Source organism: Dromaius novaehollandiae, chromosome 5 (assembly GCF_036370855.1).
Source record: "Dromaius novaehollandiae isolate bDroNov1 chromosome 5, bDroNov1.hap1, whole genome shotgun sequence".
Classification (NCBI taxonomy): Eukaryota; Metazoa; Chordata; class Aves; order Casuariiformes; family Dromaiidae; genus Dromaius; species Dromaius novaehollandiae.
Genome location: NC_088102.1, coordinates 43,202,080 through 43,218,041, shown reverse-complemented (window position 1 = coordinate 43,218,041; position 15,962 = coordinate 43,202,080). Strand labels below are relative to the sequence as shown.

General features: G+C 42.8%; 1 protein-coding gene across 3 annotated transcripts in view; it reads right to left on the bottom strand.

Moving 5' to 3' along the window:
- The window catches only part of LTK (leukocyte receptor tyrosine kinase), a 103,027-nt gene that overhangs the window by 24,854 nt on the left and 62,211 nt on the right, over positions 1-15,962 (bottom strand). For all 3 annotated transcript variants that reach the window (XM_026095848.2, XM_064512616.1, XM_026095849.2), the window contains 6 exons: positions 11,323-11,414; positions 6,370-6,471; positions 3,980-4,157; positions 3,303-3,453; positions 1,087-1,218; positions 401-557 (listed from right to left, as the gene is read on the bottom strand). In XM_026095848.2, coding sequence (XP_025951633.2) covers positions 401-557; positions 1,087-1,218; positions 3,303-3,453; positions 3,980-4,157; positions 6,370-6,471; positions 11,323-11,414 — 812 coding nt within the window. The remainder of the gene's footprint in view (positions 1-400; positions 558-1,086; positions 1,219-3,302; positions 3,454-3,979; positions 4,158-6,369; positions 6,472-11,322; positions 11,415-15,962) is intronic.

Genomic DNA, 15,962 nt, shown 5'->3' with positions numbered 1-15,962 from the left:
TTTGATTTCTGGGATAATTCCAGAAATGTTCTTGTTCTCCAGGTTTTGAGGGAGTAACAGGGAAGTCTCCTCTTTTCTTCTCATTAAAGGCCATTACTACAGTGTGAAGGAGCGGGCTCTACCCCAAAAACCACCATTTTCATTCTGTGACTCATTTCACAGAAGAGAGGACCCTTCCTATAGAAACAGGCTCTCCTGGAGCACTCCCCACCTGCCCTGTGCATTCTCTCCTGATAACATACCAGATGAGAAGACATCCTTTATGGACTGCCAACATATTTCTAACTGCTTCCGCAAAAAAATTCCAAAAGATCAAAAAGAAGCCTCTCGTTTCATGCCTATAGCACAACTTGTATATTCAGCCATCAGATCCAGACCTTGTATGGTTTTAGTGTCTCACCTGCTGCCCCTGTACTCCCACTGACTCCAGGTACTGCACTGCTGTTCTCAAACTGCTCCAGGGGTACATCATCTAGGGAGCTGTCCTGAGCCTTCAGGTAGGCTTTCCCTCCTCCTCCTGCTGCGATGAGCAAAGGTTCGAAAATCCCATTTTTCTGCTGGAAAACCCCCCGTCAAACATCAGAAAAACTTTACATCCCTTGGATATGTGAACTCACACAACTCATTGCATCAAAAAGCATGAAAGCAGCTTAAAGGACAATGGCCCAAGGCCAGGACATTGCTACTGATCATTTCCTGACTGCATTACAAAAATGTTTTACACAGTGTTTCTGTGTACGAAAGTAACTGGTCTTGTTCAACTAAACACCAGGGATTTTTTGGTAGGACTGCTGCCAGTATTAAAGAGGGATCCTGGTCTGATTCCCAGACCTGAGCTGCCAGAACTGAGCAAGCAGTTCAACTTGTTTAGTGACTGTGACAAGTATGATCAAGGATATGAAAGGAGATAAAGAATCTGAATTGAAAAGACATAAAGGCAGAGAGTGGGAGACAGACAGAGTAGGGGAGACAGACTCCTTTTCCATCATGTTTTTGTAAGAACTGAGAGTGTCATACAACATGACAGTGAAAACTGGTTGCTCTGCCAGACACTACCTGGGCAGGATGCAAAGAGGGAGTACTTACTCTGAAGATGTAGGTTGCTCCTCCTCCACCTCCACCTCCTCCAGCCCAGTCCTTCCGGTCCTTTTTTTTTCTGTGATCTTCTTCAATGAGAGATGACTCCCCTAAGCAGATCTTCTGGGTTTGAGGATTGCCCTGAAAGAAGACAAGAGATGCACTTCTAAGTCAGCAAAGTCCAACTCTTGAGAGTTATCTGTATCTCTCAGGATAATAATATATTGTTTGAGATATATACACTAATATATCTATCTATCTGATATACGTTATCTGTGTGGAGAGCAAGCTCTTCTACAGAGACCAACAGTTGAGGGAGGGATCTATCCTGTTACCTCTGATTTGCAAACTAGCATTACACATGCAAATGAAAATACAAATGCTCACAGAAAAAAAACAAAACAATGCAGCAGTAACTCACTATTGATATCACAAACTCATTATCTGCATATTTAGAACTTCTTACATCCAAGAACATTCAAGTGTGTTTGAACTATGGATTAATTTTCAGAACTTCCTTACTGTTGTACTTAATAGATATTTCTCAGCTTCAGGAATATAAAGCAGACAGAGGTGCACATAGTTAATAGTGAACTAATGATACATCTTGGGACAGAAATCTGGAGCCCCAGCTTCCCATTCCCTACTAAATGCTAGAGGACACTGAAAAACTGAAGACTGTTTGGCAGTTTTAGATTTTTTTGTGTGACAGTGAGTTCCACAAGTTGCAAGGACTTTGTGAATCTGCCCAGCTTCATTCAGACGATGAATTCTGAATGACTTCAGAAACTGCTGTAATGTCTCAGTGCAGGTGAAATCCCCACATGTGTTTGGGTCATGTCACATATCTAGGCCAGAAGCACTGTGCCAGTTCTGCTGGCTGTCTCCTCTTATTCAAAGGAGAGGGCAAAAGATGACAGGGTAGCTGAGGACAAGGGAAAAACAGTGGGGACAACATTGAGGGGATGAAGGCTTAGAGCTGCAGAATTTCTACAGAGAAAGGAAAACAAACACGTTAGTTACCCAACATACAAACTCAGCAGGACTTCCGAAGCCAGAGACAAAGAAAGCTGGGCCAAGAGGGAAAAAAGAAGGGGAGCTTTTTCCAATAGCAGCATCTGCCAAAGGGAGATAGCTAGCACAGGGAGATACTTTGCAATTTGGAGAACAGTCCATGAAATGCAAGGAAATAATGGACACCTGTGAAGATTATGACTTAAGACTAAAGAATGCATTAGAGTGAGAACTGCAGATATACAAAGGTATGCTTTATTTAAATAGACATAATTCTTGTACTATCTAAGTGAGGCATGGTTGGTTTTGGAATCTGTTGCAATATCCGAGTAAGACATTGTATGTTCTGGGCAAAGCAAAGGGTAACTTTGAATGCCTACAAGAATAGTGAGTGTATGCACCCCCAAGCTCCGTAGTCTAGGTGGGGGGAAAAGAGAGAACAGCATCATTCCCAGGCATGGGCTGACAGACTGCATTGCTGAAAAGAGGAACTTAGGCTGAAAAGTAGTAGTTTTTGAGCCTAACTAGTAAAAGGACTTTTAAAACAGTTGTGTTGAACGTTAGAGGACACATGTATAAGCATTTACAATATCAATTTCTGTTCTTCCTCAGTGGTTTTTTTTTTTTTTTTTTTTTTTTTGTCATTGGGTACATCTAATTAAGGGGCTACTATAGTCAGTGGGAAGAATCCCATTGCTTTTGACAGGCTTTAGATTCAGCCCTTAGTCTCTAAGCTTAGAGAGTACCTAACAGAGTGCGGCCCCAGTGCTGCTGGGGGCTTGTAGAAACTCCTGTAATTAACAGAAAATTACCTGAAATCCTGGCACACAGAAAGAAATCTGGACTGTGGAAAAATAAGACAGGGAGTGCACAACTCTCGCCTAGTAGCTGCTCTCTCAAAACAAGCAGAAGAAAGCTGATGAAGAATTTCTTATTTTAAACATGGAGCTTAAAGCAGAGTTCCTGTGGGTTTTGTATTTGTTTGTGCATTTTGGGATGGCTTCTCATTTTAGAGTTCTTTATATTTATTTTGAGAAGATTCTTTCTAACTTGGCTCACTGGTTCCTCCCAATCTCCTGACTGGATTTCATTGCTGGGTCCTGGGATTTCTGTCATTCATCACCAGTGCAGCTGAACCCCAAGCCACCCACTGCATCTTGTTGACTCTTTTCTGAGAAGTTTCTGCCCACACGTGTTTGTGCAGCCCTCACCCCAGGGCAGGCATCCTCCCCCTGCTGCCCCACTAAGATGTACAGCAGCTCATCTTTCTCCAGCTGGAAGGTGGCCGAGATGAAGACCCCGTGGGACCTCTTATTGTGGTTCTTGGCTCCCTTCCCTCCAGCTGCTCCATAGGCAGAAATCCTGGGAAAAAAAAGGAAGTAGTTAGAGACAGAAATCTGACACTTTTCATCCCCAAAGCAACTCCCGCTGTGAGCTCCCCCAGCCGGCGCTCCCAAACAGACAAGCTCCTCTGCCACAGCATCTCACAGCTGTTCCTTTTTCCGAGGTCCACACCACTATGTCTTCTCAAGAGGATGGGCTGACTCTCAGCCAGAGCACCAGGGACAAAGGTTTCAGGAATGAAAAGCGTGAGCTGTTAAAGCCAAATCTAAAAGACCACGGCAGGGACTGAAATGACGGCACCAGTTCCACTTGACCTCACTCCCACAGCCCCTCCTGCTCTGATCTCTTTTAAGTCACCACTGCCACCCTTCCACACTTCATGACAACTCAGACGCAAATCCTGACAGCCAGTGCTCCCAGTTCTCTCTTGCTTCACTGTTTCCTTCACCCACTCAATAGAAATGGTCCCACACTTATGCCAGCTGAAGCTCCACAACCAGAAAGTAGTTAAATGGCTGCCTCTCCAGCACACACTAATATTCACCTGTATCGGTTTGTGGCTGGCACTCTCCAGACTTGCACTCCTCGAAGCCTACCCTCTTTCTCCACAGTCACTGACACGTTGCTGTTCTTATAGGCACTGTCGCACTGTGCTTGAGTTGGCCCACGTGGACCACTGGCACCACATGTCGTGAACCACCACAGAACAACAGATGTGTCCCCTGTGGTCAAAATAGTAAGAGTTGGGACAGACGTCAGCTTCCCTTTATTTCTCAGGTATGTGCAGTAACTCACAGAACTATGTAACCAAAGGACAACTATCATCAAAACAAAAAACTGTTCCTGTTAATACATTTCCTTAGCGATCAGACTGGAAACTTAATAACAAACTTCACATCATCGTTATTCACAAACAACATTAATGATTTTTATATAAAAATTGGATGGTTACGAGAAAGACCATGTTGCAGCAGTACCTGCTATCTGCAGGGCTTTAAAACCAAATATGCTCATTTTGGTCATGTGCTTAAACTTATAATCATCATTCACGTGACTGTGAACTATCAAAAAAAATGCTTAAAGTTGCATTTACAACGTCAAGGTCTTCAAAGATAGTGCATTTAAAGTTAAGTTCATCTGTACAACTTCAGTGCAGCTCCCTCATAATACAATCTACTATGATACCATCCTTAATTATATCATCACACAGTATTTTTATCACACTATCCCAGCTTCATTCTTATTATAGTACAAATAGTGCTATGTTTATAGCCACTATTTGCTTTATTTCTCTCACCTTATTTCCCAAACACTATTTAATAAATCATGGACTGCAGATAAATCTGTAATTTTCTTTGCAGGCTTCTGATGAGTTTTATCCAAGTGTATCAAAGACATTACCAAATTTCTCTTCTCAAAGCCAGTATGATGCAAGGAGATATTATTTCAGCTTTCAGATGGGAACCAAAGTGTATACCCAGAAGTAAAGGTTGAAAACACCTGCCAGTACAACTAGTGACCTTCTATGAAAGGCTTGGGTTTGAACAACTTGTCTAAGGCTTGCACAGCCTGTGGTAGCAGCATCAATAGGCAGGACAGCATCTTCCTACTTTCCCCAGGATCCTTTTTCCTCCAAGCAGACTTCTTCCTGGCTCTCATTACTGTTTGTAGTTTCTGCAACAATGCGGCAAATAACCATCTCCTGCATTTCACAACTCTTTTTCAAGCCCTAAACAGGTCCATCCTGTCCAGTGAATGAGACGAGGCCTAAGAATAAAACTACTGGATAATGCAACTAAAAACTGTACCATACAGTGCGTGCTCAAGGGCCAGAGTCAGGTGCACAGGATATCCCACAGTAGAACTGTTCAAGAGCTGAATGATTAAAATAGTAAATACCAGAAACGGTAGGTAGTAAAACAGTAAATAGCACAAACTTTTTTTAAACTTGTAATCTTATTTAAAGAAAAAGGCAAGCAAAACTATCCCTAAATGTTCCAACAGATGTCCTCCTGCCAACACGCAGATAGATCAATGGGATGGGAGCTCCACTACAGAAATTTCTGTCACTTGAGCTAGTAGAGGAGCCCAAGAGCAGTACAGATTGTCACCTTTCAGGTGGATCCAGTCTTCAGAGGGCCAGAGCATGCAGTCACACACATGTATTTGTTGGCAGCAGAACAACCTCAAGACACAAGAATCCTGCATTTCATTTCAGGTTCTGAGGTGGAATATGCTTCCTTGGGTACTTATTAGACTTCTGCTTGTGCTCCAAGCTTGATATGTCCTGTCTTGTCCCCTTCAAACTGCCTGTGCCTCTCCCCTATGCCTGGCTCTTTAGGCAAGCCCAGGCTCCATGACTGCCCAAGCACAGCCTCCCCTCCTCAGGCCTTCCTTTAGCCAGTTCTTCTCACCCACACAGTTATCTGCCCTCCAGAATGCCAGCCTGTACTGCTACCAGCAAATTGGTCCCCAGTGGCCCCCTTTTCCTTGCTTTTAATCCAGTTTTAGCATTCTCTCTCCTCAGTGGGTTTTCAGATTCTCACTCGTTTCCCTCTCTGGATCCCCATCTCTACACCCCTGTTGCCCCACCAATCAGGTTCAGCTTCACTGCTCACCAAGTCTCAGTACATTTCTGTCCATCCCCAGCTTCTGGTACTGGTCTACACCTTTCCCTCCTGGCCTTGCTTTTGTCCACTCTGCATTTAAGTCAGGTAGCTTCTGCTTTTACACTCTTTAAGGACTGGTGAGTTGGGCTCCAGCACCCTGCTGCACTCTAGCAAAGCACAGACTACTTAATGTGTTCTCCACATCTTTGGGATGGTTCATGTTTATTTGCTCTTTTGCTGTAGGGTAGGCAGATTACACACAGGTGATGGGGAAGGAACTACCTGTTATAGCCAGAAGACAGGTTTTCAGTACAGAAGGATCTACCTGGGAGGGAGGGTTCTTCCAGTGGGTTCAGGAGATGCTCATCCAGGATACTAACTTCCCATGGGTACTGGCGCTTCCCACCAAAATAGCTTGGTTGTCTTCCTGTTAGTTTGTAGAATGGACGAGAGAGATGGCAGGGCAGTAGAAAAGAAAGATGGAAAATTCATAAAATCACATGAATGAACCAAGTATAACCATTTGGTTAAAACAAGGAAAGACTGCTTGGTACAGAAAAGGTATTTATATTATTCTTTTGGGCCCACATCTTGGCTTAGCTCCCCATGTTATCCCATGCAGTCTCACCTGTAGGATAAACTCCTTGGCCTACATATTTCACTGGCTGTGATTACAAGAGACTTTGGGAAAACCATGGCTTGGGAGAATGGACACCATGTATTGGTGATCTGTTGTCAAAGGGGCAGGTGACAATGCTGGGCAGCCAAATCACTGAATGTATAAAGGAGAGTGACGGCAAAAATTATTATCTTTTGTTCTTATTGGCATCATAGTAGGTAAACCAGTCTAATGGATCACTTCCCTCTCACCAGCAAACTTGGAGCACCCCAGACCTCGTACAGAAAATAAAATACAAACCAAAATGACATACCTCACTAACACGCACAGCTAAGAAGCAGCAGCATACCCCTGACATAGCCATAAATCTTTGGACAAACCTTTTTGAAAAAAACAGAGCGAAAAGCTACATTTCTGACCAGTGAAACAGGCCCTTTTAAAACCAGCCCTTTCTGAGAAAGGAGGAACTTCAAAGCAGTTGCTGATCTAAAGCACTGAATGCATTAAGAACACCACATATAACCAAAGCTGCCTTACAATAGGAAAAAGTAATAACTGATCCCTTGCCTTATAGTCTGCAAACATCCTGTTTCAATAGTTAAATTACACATTATTATGCAGATCTTTGATTAGAAAATCTCTGTCAAAAAAAGGAGAGACTTCCTTCCATTTTATGAGCTCTCAGTTAATTTAATAGTGAACATTTTTCATTAGTTGAAAAACATTACAATTATTTCAATTTGTTCCAGTTGTGAGAATCTAACAGCTGTTTGATACTCTATTCAAAAAAGACTCAGTTCCAGCTGCAGAGTTATCTCTGCCACAAAGCCACTGCTCTAAATAGCGATAATTAACATCCTTGTTAGCTGTGTCAGAGAGGCCAAATAAGTAATTGAAGCATGGTGACCTTGCTGAGCTCTTACTCTTGAGAATATTCCCCCCAGGTCTGACAGAAAGTACATTGGTAGATGGAAGTAAAAGGGAGCTTTGTACTGACACACTCTGTTCATACAGAGATAGAGAACTTCAATGGATGGAGCTGTCAAGCCAGCAAAAAATGAAATTAACTCAAAACAAATGATCTGGATCAAAGACAAGAAGGAAAACCAAACTAAAAAGACAACACATAGCCAGAAAAGATGCTTGGTCTCCCAAGGCATTCATCAAATTATGAATCCCAAAGGTCACAACAATTCTGGATGCTTAGAGATGTACAGAAGCCTGGTTACTTTTGCCAGAGTGAAGGAATGTAATTCAGTCCCTGAAATACAGACTTGGTCTGTGTGTCTGCATGGATTTTTTTTTGCAGCATCCCAACTGAGTATATCCTAAGGCAATGCTTCATTTCCAAACAATCTTTCCTCCTTCTCCAAACGGTCTCAAACCTTCTCACACTGGAAAGAAGCTTCTGTCTCCTTTGTGCTCAGCCGACAAGCTGCATGACAGGCTGAGCATCAGCCTGTCCACATGAGCTGTTAACTCTTAGAAGGCTGATACTTCATGCATTGCCAGACGTGAATTTGTAAGACAGTGTTGTCTACTAACATGGTGTAGCTGTGGGATCCAAGGCCTGGTTTTCCAGTCTGTTTTCACTTCCACTTGTTCCTCTAACAGCCAAGATGCTGACTGTTAAGTGAATAGAAGGGAACAAGACCTCTTCCTATTAAGGTGTACTTATATGAGAAAAATATGAAAAACAAGGGACTCCTTTTCTCCAGGATTCAGCTTGTAATGTTAATTTCCACACTGGAGTAGGACAGAGGGAAGAGTAAAGGAGAAAGATGGGTAACTCCTGCAGGAGCAGAGCTAAAGTAAGTAGCTCCTACTTCTCTGTCTCTGAGACTGTAATGAAAAAAATATAGTGGTTCTGGGGACCAGAGTAAGGTGCCTTATAGTATCCCCAAAGTGTACACAATCCCTTCACAGATCCTGCCTTACTGGTGCTGGTTGGAGTACTCCTGCAAGCCTCTCCAGCTTCTCTGGGAATGGGAGAGGGAATGAGGAAGCTATGCCAGCTTCTCCTGTCCTCAACCCTTTGGCTGATCTATTGTGTTTCCAGTCAACGCTTCTACTAAATTAGTCAAATGAGGCAGCACTGATTAGTTTGAACCACCACCTGCCATTTACATCTAGCATTGAGACTGGCAGGTCCACAGGGCCAGGCTTTGTTGAGGCGGAGACTCCAAAGTCAAAAACTGGACTACCTAAGGTATTGATTAGCTAAGCACTGAGGAGGACAACAGTCATGCAGATGCAGTCTATTAGCCATGCCACACCACATTTTCAAAGATATTTAGGCACCCAAAATCCAGACCTCTTCCTATACAAGCACTAGTTAATTAAAAGCTTCAAATATCTTTATGCCTGTCCCCTGAGAGTTCTCACAATGAATCAGACCCACATCATCTGGTCTGCAACACTGTCTTACAGAAGGCGCTTGTATTAACCAGAAGATGGTTTCATCTCGCCTTTTGCACAGGGGAAACATCTGTCTCTGCCCAGGGACTATCCCATTCAAGGGATAGGCTGTTTATTTTTTTTCCTTTTTGATGTCCCTTGAGCTGCCCTCACTACTCACTTTTTTCTGCCTAAATTTTACTGAATCTTTCACTTGATGTCAATGGATATGGAAGACCTCACCTTCTTTCCTGGCTTGCATACACACAAGCAGTGCATTTGAAGTCTGCAGTGGCTTTTGCAGAGTAATTAAACTACAGGATTGAAATTGATGGAGAAATTAATATATACATCCTAGCAAACAGCAAATTCTTCCTTCCTGCCATACGTCCTTCCTGTTGCCCTCATGCGTAGAAATCACTGCTTCGATCTTAATTGGCTCCATCAGTGACATCTGAAGCTTCTCCTTGCCAGGGAGAGATAACTTCATTACTGAAAACACAGCAGAGCTGCCGGGCTTCTCCGCAACATAACTGAATTAAACTCATAAGAAGACAAATGCAAGGGGGTTGCTTTCAGAGGCGAGAAAATGTCAATTTGCAAAGAGGATTCGAGGAATAGTGGCAAGTGTAAGGCTTCTGAGAAATATGTTTCCTTCATGCTGTCTTTCTCCTGCATGAGTCACACATCTCTGGGTCACACCTTCAGATAGGGTAAGTGGCTGCTGCTCCTATAAGTCTATACCAATTTATACTAATCAAAAATGAGAAGCAACTTGGGAGCTTGAGCAGACAAGCTTTCATAAACATTGCTTCAGTGGCATTTCTGCCCCACGTATTTGCCAAAGCATACATCCCTACACCATAGCAAACAAAATGCCTGTGGGTGCACTGGTCATTTTAGTGTAGAGCTCAGTGCCTTAGTTCAAGCCATCCAAACTGGTGCACTAGAGCAAAAGCAACAGCCTTGGCACAAAGGTATAATTACACAAGCAGCTCTGTTTGCTCTCAGGAGGGCAATAAACTGCAGCAGTGGGGAGGAGGGCAGCTAGACAAAAGATCATCTGGAATCCCTCCCTTCACTTTCCTCAAGAGATTTCAAAACAAAGGGTTAATATGGAGGTCTCAAAGTGTTTGGGAGCCATGGGTGTTTAAGGAGCTGAAGTGAACAAATGATTCTACCCTCAAGGAAATTGTGGGTGCTCGGCATTTTAGAGAATAGCAGCTTCAGTGCCCACAGAACAAAGGGTCAGAGAACAGGAGACCAAATCAGACAGAGGAGGGAGTGAAAAGGTGCTTCGTTGATGTATAACTTTTAACATGTGTCAGTTCTGGCATAAACCTTCCCACGTGTTACATTAGGCTACAGCTAGTCTCTGCAGGGACATGTTATTACCCTGAATGCTGATGTACTAGATGTGGTGACACATAAAGGGTAGTGCAAAACTACTGATGCGCGTTTTTTCTGTAACAAAAGTCATACTTCAAAGTGCTGCATATTCTCCAGTTGCTTTACAATACAGCATGTGGAGCTTTTCTCCAGGGACAAAAAGAAGCCAGTTTCTAATATTCCCAAGTGGTACAAATATCCAACCTCTTTCTTCTTGTCTTCTATGTAAATTCATCTCTTTTGCTAAAATGCTTTAAAGGGTAGCATTGGCTGCATTTTCAGTAGCATACATTGTGATCCATCACATTTGCAGTAATGAAGCAAAGGACAGCATATATCTGTTATATACCTGGCAGTGACATTTGATGCACCTCCTTTCAGAGTAAAATAAACTTGTGGCAATAATCTAAACTTTTCTGTGAGAAACTTTATACTTCCATCTTCCTCCTTTTCTCTTCTAAAATATGGTGACTTTCCACTTAGGTTTCAAAAAATTCCCTTCAGCTATCAATTGCCAGGGTACATTGGTCAGAGGAGACTGCTGAAGAACAGTGTGATGTAAGCCTTCCACTTAGGGGCTCAGGAGTGAGCCCAGTGTTTCTTGCCAAGACACACAGACAGGTCTCAACTATGTTATGCAGGATATCTCAGATTAGCGGGGAAAAAAAGTGCTAGGAGAATCTGATGTGCTGCAGAACTGCCTCCATTTGCAATCTTCAGCGGGTCTGAGATAAAATACCATTCTGCTGTGAAAGCTAACACAAATGATCCAAGTATGCTCTATGGGGGGAACAGCATGTGTGTGTCCTGGACCTATGGGATGTTGATTACCCTATTGAAAATCTTTAAGGAATTGTGCAACGTGTGACTCACCAGTGAAGCAGTCCAGTCCAAATGTAATATTGTCAACAGCAATATCAGCTTGGGAATTCCAGCCCCAGGTTGCTAGTAGTTGCAGGTGAAACCTTTGCAATAAGATAGAAGTTTTAGAGAAGACAGACAAAGGGGTAGGGGAAAAAAACCCTTAAAATTAAATGTCCCTTCATCATCCAATCACAATAATCACTATTTAGAACATTTTCTCCAGACAATCCAAGCCGAGCAGCCTAAAGGACTTGCTAGAAATCTCTTATCTACACATCAGCAGTTAGTAAGGACCAACCAACATTCATATAATACCCCTTTTCATGGGGAAGAATAAAAGCCCTGCTTCCCCTGCCATGTGCACATACATGTAGAAACACAAGCTGTCATCCTTCACAAATATTCATACACAGGCAATTATCCATGTTCAACCTCTAACAGTATTAAGGGAATTACATGCACAAAAACATAATGAAAAAGAATCCTCTCCTTTCTACCCCCAAGAAGATGGCCAAAATGAAAACTGAACATAACAGCAACATCCTAATAGATACGCATCTTGGACCTGATTCTCAGCTGATGTAAATAACTGTAACAAAAGGGTAGCACAAATTTATTTTAGCTGAAGGTCAGGCCATTTTAAATTTTAGCCATAGCTCCCTAAAATGTTCGCTTTCTGGGCTGTCTCATCTTTTTCCAGCATGACCAGGTGTTAGCTACTTATCTAGGGGGTCCGTCACATCTCATGCATTACCACACTCTGAATTCACAAGGAGAAAAGAAAATGGGCTGAAGTGTCTCTTTTTAATGGATAGGACTGAACTGTTTTTGATTTAACTTCAGAAATAGGCAGATGTCTGATGCCCAGTCCATTTAGACCTTATTAAAAGCATACGGAGAGGACCTCTACTGCTGTCACTGGTGAAACTCAATCATGATTTATGGGAGATCAAGCACTGACTTGCCTAACATTAATCATTCAGCCTAGGAACATACTTGTCCCAAATTAGTGGCAATAAAGTATGTATGTATATTCCACCCACCAGCCAAATGTTGGTCCATATCCACGGCTGATGTAACAGGGCATAGCTGCTTTAAAATCCTTAGGGATAAGCTGCTTTTATCCCAACTCGAGAATGGCTCCTTATGCTTAAATGAAAGAGTTCACACCTACAGGATTTGGGCCCTCTGAGAGTAATAGTGTTGTTGCAGCAAATGCAAATCCAGGGTCTCTTGGATCACCCTTCTCTTTCAGCTATGGGTTTACTAGAGGAATTTGCCACTGGAGCCCCTTCCTACAGAAACCTGCCTCCTTATTAGCAGATTTAACAACACTTCTGCATTTTCAGACCTTGTATATAACTCCACTGACATAAAACAGCACTTCCTCTGGCCATGTGATGGAAGATGAAATCATAGCAGTAGGAGGTCAGGATTAGGACACTTCTAGGATCCACACAACAAACACAGCAGCACAGTCTACCTCTTAATTAGAGATCCACATGTAAGGTATCCCTGGTCAGATCAATCTATTGTGCTTGGTCCCTAGAGCTAGAGTGGGAGGAGGGCCATAGCACTGCACTACAAGGTAGACTTCTGCTCCAGCTGTGTATGAGTGGGAGCTTGGGGAATGACCCCCTCCAGTGCAGGAGAACAGACATCTCAAGCTCTGGGCTCTGTATGCCTCCCCTTCCTTGTAACTTCAGAAAGAGGAGAGGAATTTGCCATTTGAACCCTGTGCTGTGCAGCCAGAAGGGTTTCCAGTGTTCCTGTAAATTGAGTTCATTTTGCTAACACTAACATATTACACTCTCCAGCTCTCTGGTCTTCTGCCTTCCTGATTTTCTTCTGATAGAGCCTGTTTTCCCTGTGTATGTGAACTGAGTGAGTGAATTTGCCAACTGACCACCGCTGTTTTCCAAGTAACCAGATGCCCAACTGGGAGGGTGATCAGCTATGTAATTTGTCTTCCATCTCCCCTCAGTTAAGAAATAAACACATTAGAGGAAGCTCTTGCTAAAAAATACCTTTATCCCCTACATGACCTCCTTCTACCAGTCAAGGTTTCTCTCCTTCTGGCCTCACCAACACATAAATGTCCTGCTACAACAACTGTGTGGGTTGCAGCTCTCATGATCTGCTTCTCCCAACCTGTCCCCTCCCAACCATTTTGCTACTGACTATCATCCCTTCAAGAAACATGGAAAAAAAAAAAAAAAGCCCTTTCATCCTTTCTCAGGGACAACAAGAGAAGGACAGTAGTTCCCTGAAAAGTCAGAATACGGGAGAGTGGCATGCTACGTCAAACTCTGTGCTAAGTATTTCCCTAAGTACAGCATTGCTGGAGCTTGCATTACAGAGGAAAGCTGGCAGCACCTGCTAATATACAGAAAATTCATTCACAGAGATTTATACCAAACCGTATTAAGTTTGTACAGTAATGTTCACAATAAGCCTCTGTTTACAGTTGCCTGCAACTTTGCCAAACTTGAACCAGTTTAGGCTGAACTTTCCTATTTTTGGTGATTTGGGTAGAATTTGTATAGCAACCAAATGTTTCACTAGTGTTGAAAATGAGGCAATGCAGGGATTCATCATTTTCACCATGTTGGAAAATGCTGATAACTGTTTAAGTACTCTGTGCTGCCAGGAATTGGAGTTGGGATCTGAAATTTATGAGGAAGATAGTCTTACGGCAGGGACAAGCTTTTTGCCATCTCCATGAGAATTTATTCAAATTTTAGTAAGATATCCTTTAAAATTTAAAATTCCTGATATTTCCACATGCTTGGAAGAACTTTTTAAATCCTATAAAGTCTCCTCTGCCCTGAATATCCTCAAGCCTGGAGCTAAACAGTACTTTCCATGGCAGTACAGTTCTGAACTACGTCAAGTCCTGCTTCAGCTACATGAGGTGAGAGCAGAGAAAGTGCCCTTCCGAATTTATGAATATATCTTTTGTTCCCCAGCCCTTCTTCCTTTTGCTGAACCCCAGGCAGACAGAAGAAAGAAGCTGCCTGAACTGAATCCAGAGCGAACAAGCTGGCATCTTGGAGAGGTTGAGGAGCTCCCCTAGGAATGTTACATCAAGGGAGCTTGGATTTGGTGCACAAGGGTTTTAGGCCTGAGATCTACTGGGAGAAACAAGTAGTCAACTGCAGTAGGTAACTGTGAATAAACCTTGCCTGCAGATCCGGGATCACCTAAGCTAAAGAGAGCACAAGAAACGTTTAGGAGGAGAAAGGAATGGACGTGCAGGGAAGGGAGACAGACTTTATAAAAAGTCACACAGAGACAAACTACCTGCTGGAAGAGAGACTGAAACAAGAAGCAGTAAAGAGTTCAGAAAGTGAGATTGGGACTGGAAGCATGTAACACACAAAATGGGATCACAAATGGGAGCCTGAAGGAGAAGGAAGAGACACCAAGCGTATGAAAATAAGGAAAGAAAGCACAGGCTATTACAGAAGCAGGTGAGATAGTGCAGGAGGAGGAGAGCATGGAAGGAACAAGACAAAAGGCTGGAACACAGCCCAGGAGTCCTGGCAGAAGGAGGAACAGGGTTTCCCTGCTCCGGGCAAATAGCTGCAACACCTTCCACCAAAGTGTGTGCTGCGTCGGTTTCTATCGTGGCCAGGGCAGTAGATGACAAGTTATTACTGCTGTCAGTTACTCTGCTAGCCCAAATAGCAGACGTTTGCTTGCCAGATGAAACAATTCCATCCAGCCTTACCCACAGTGACTGTCATTGTCATGTCACATGATAAATTATCCACTTTTTAAATTTGTTTGGAAATGACGTACAAAAAGGTTACATGAAGAGAAACAAGACATAACTACTTGCAACAGACTGTCCTAATGCACACATACAGGAGCCTCCTACTTCTTTCATTTTCTCTGTTCTGAGTGCTCAACTCTTTCAAACATAACATTATCTGAATATCAATTTTTTGCATGCAATGCTGGATAATATTCCTGAAGCCTCTTGCCATCCATTCTGTACCGCCACAGAAGATCCACTTCCCTTCAAATGCAAGGGCTGATACAGAAAGCGGAGGCTTCAGGGAACAAACATAAGGGACCATTTTTCAGAGACAGAAAATCTTAGGTATCTCCACAGAGCCCCTAAGACTCTACTCTGGGATCCTAAACGGTTGGGCCCAGGTGGGAGTGCCTGGCAAAAAGAGCTATTCTAGACAGCTTCACTTTACATACTCACTACTAAATAGCTGATAATCCACAGGGCCCTAGACAAAGTGTCAAACAAGAATATCACATGCACTGCCAGCATGCAGACTTGCCCTATCTTGAAGGAATAATTCATGACAAAGTTGTGTATGGTGAACATTTGATAATGCTCAGACCAAAGATAACCATGAAATTAAACTAGCCAGAAAGTGGAACAACATTCTCTCTCTCTGAATCTTACCGCCTGTTGGATGTGAATTGCTTTCACTTCCAGACCCAAATCCCTTGCCTTTTACATGAAGATGCTGAGAACATTTGAAGATAAAAAGAATCTCTTCACACCTTCTAATCTATGAAGTTTCAAGACACAATTTATTGCAAATATTAGGCAGATCTTTTTCCATTTATAATGTTCACTAAATAGACTTTGAGTTTTGGGGGGGGGGGGGTGTTTGTTTTTT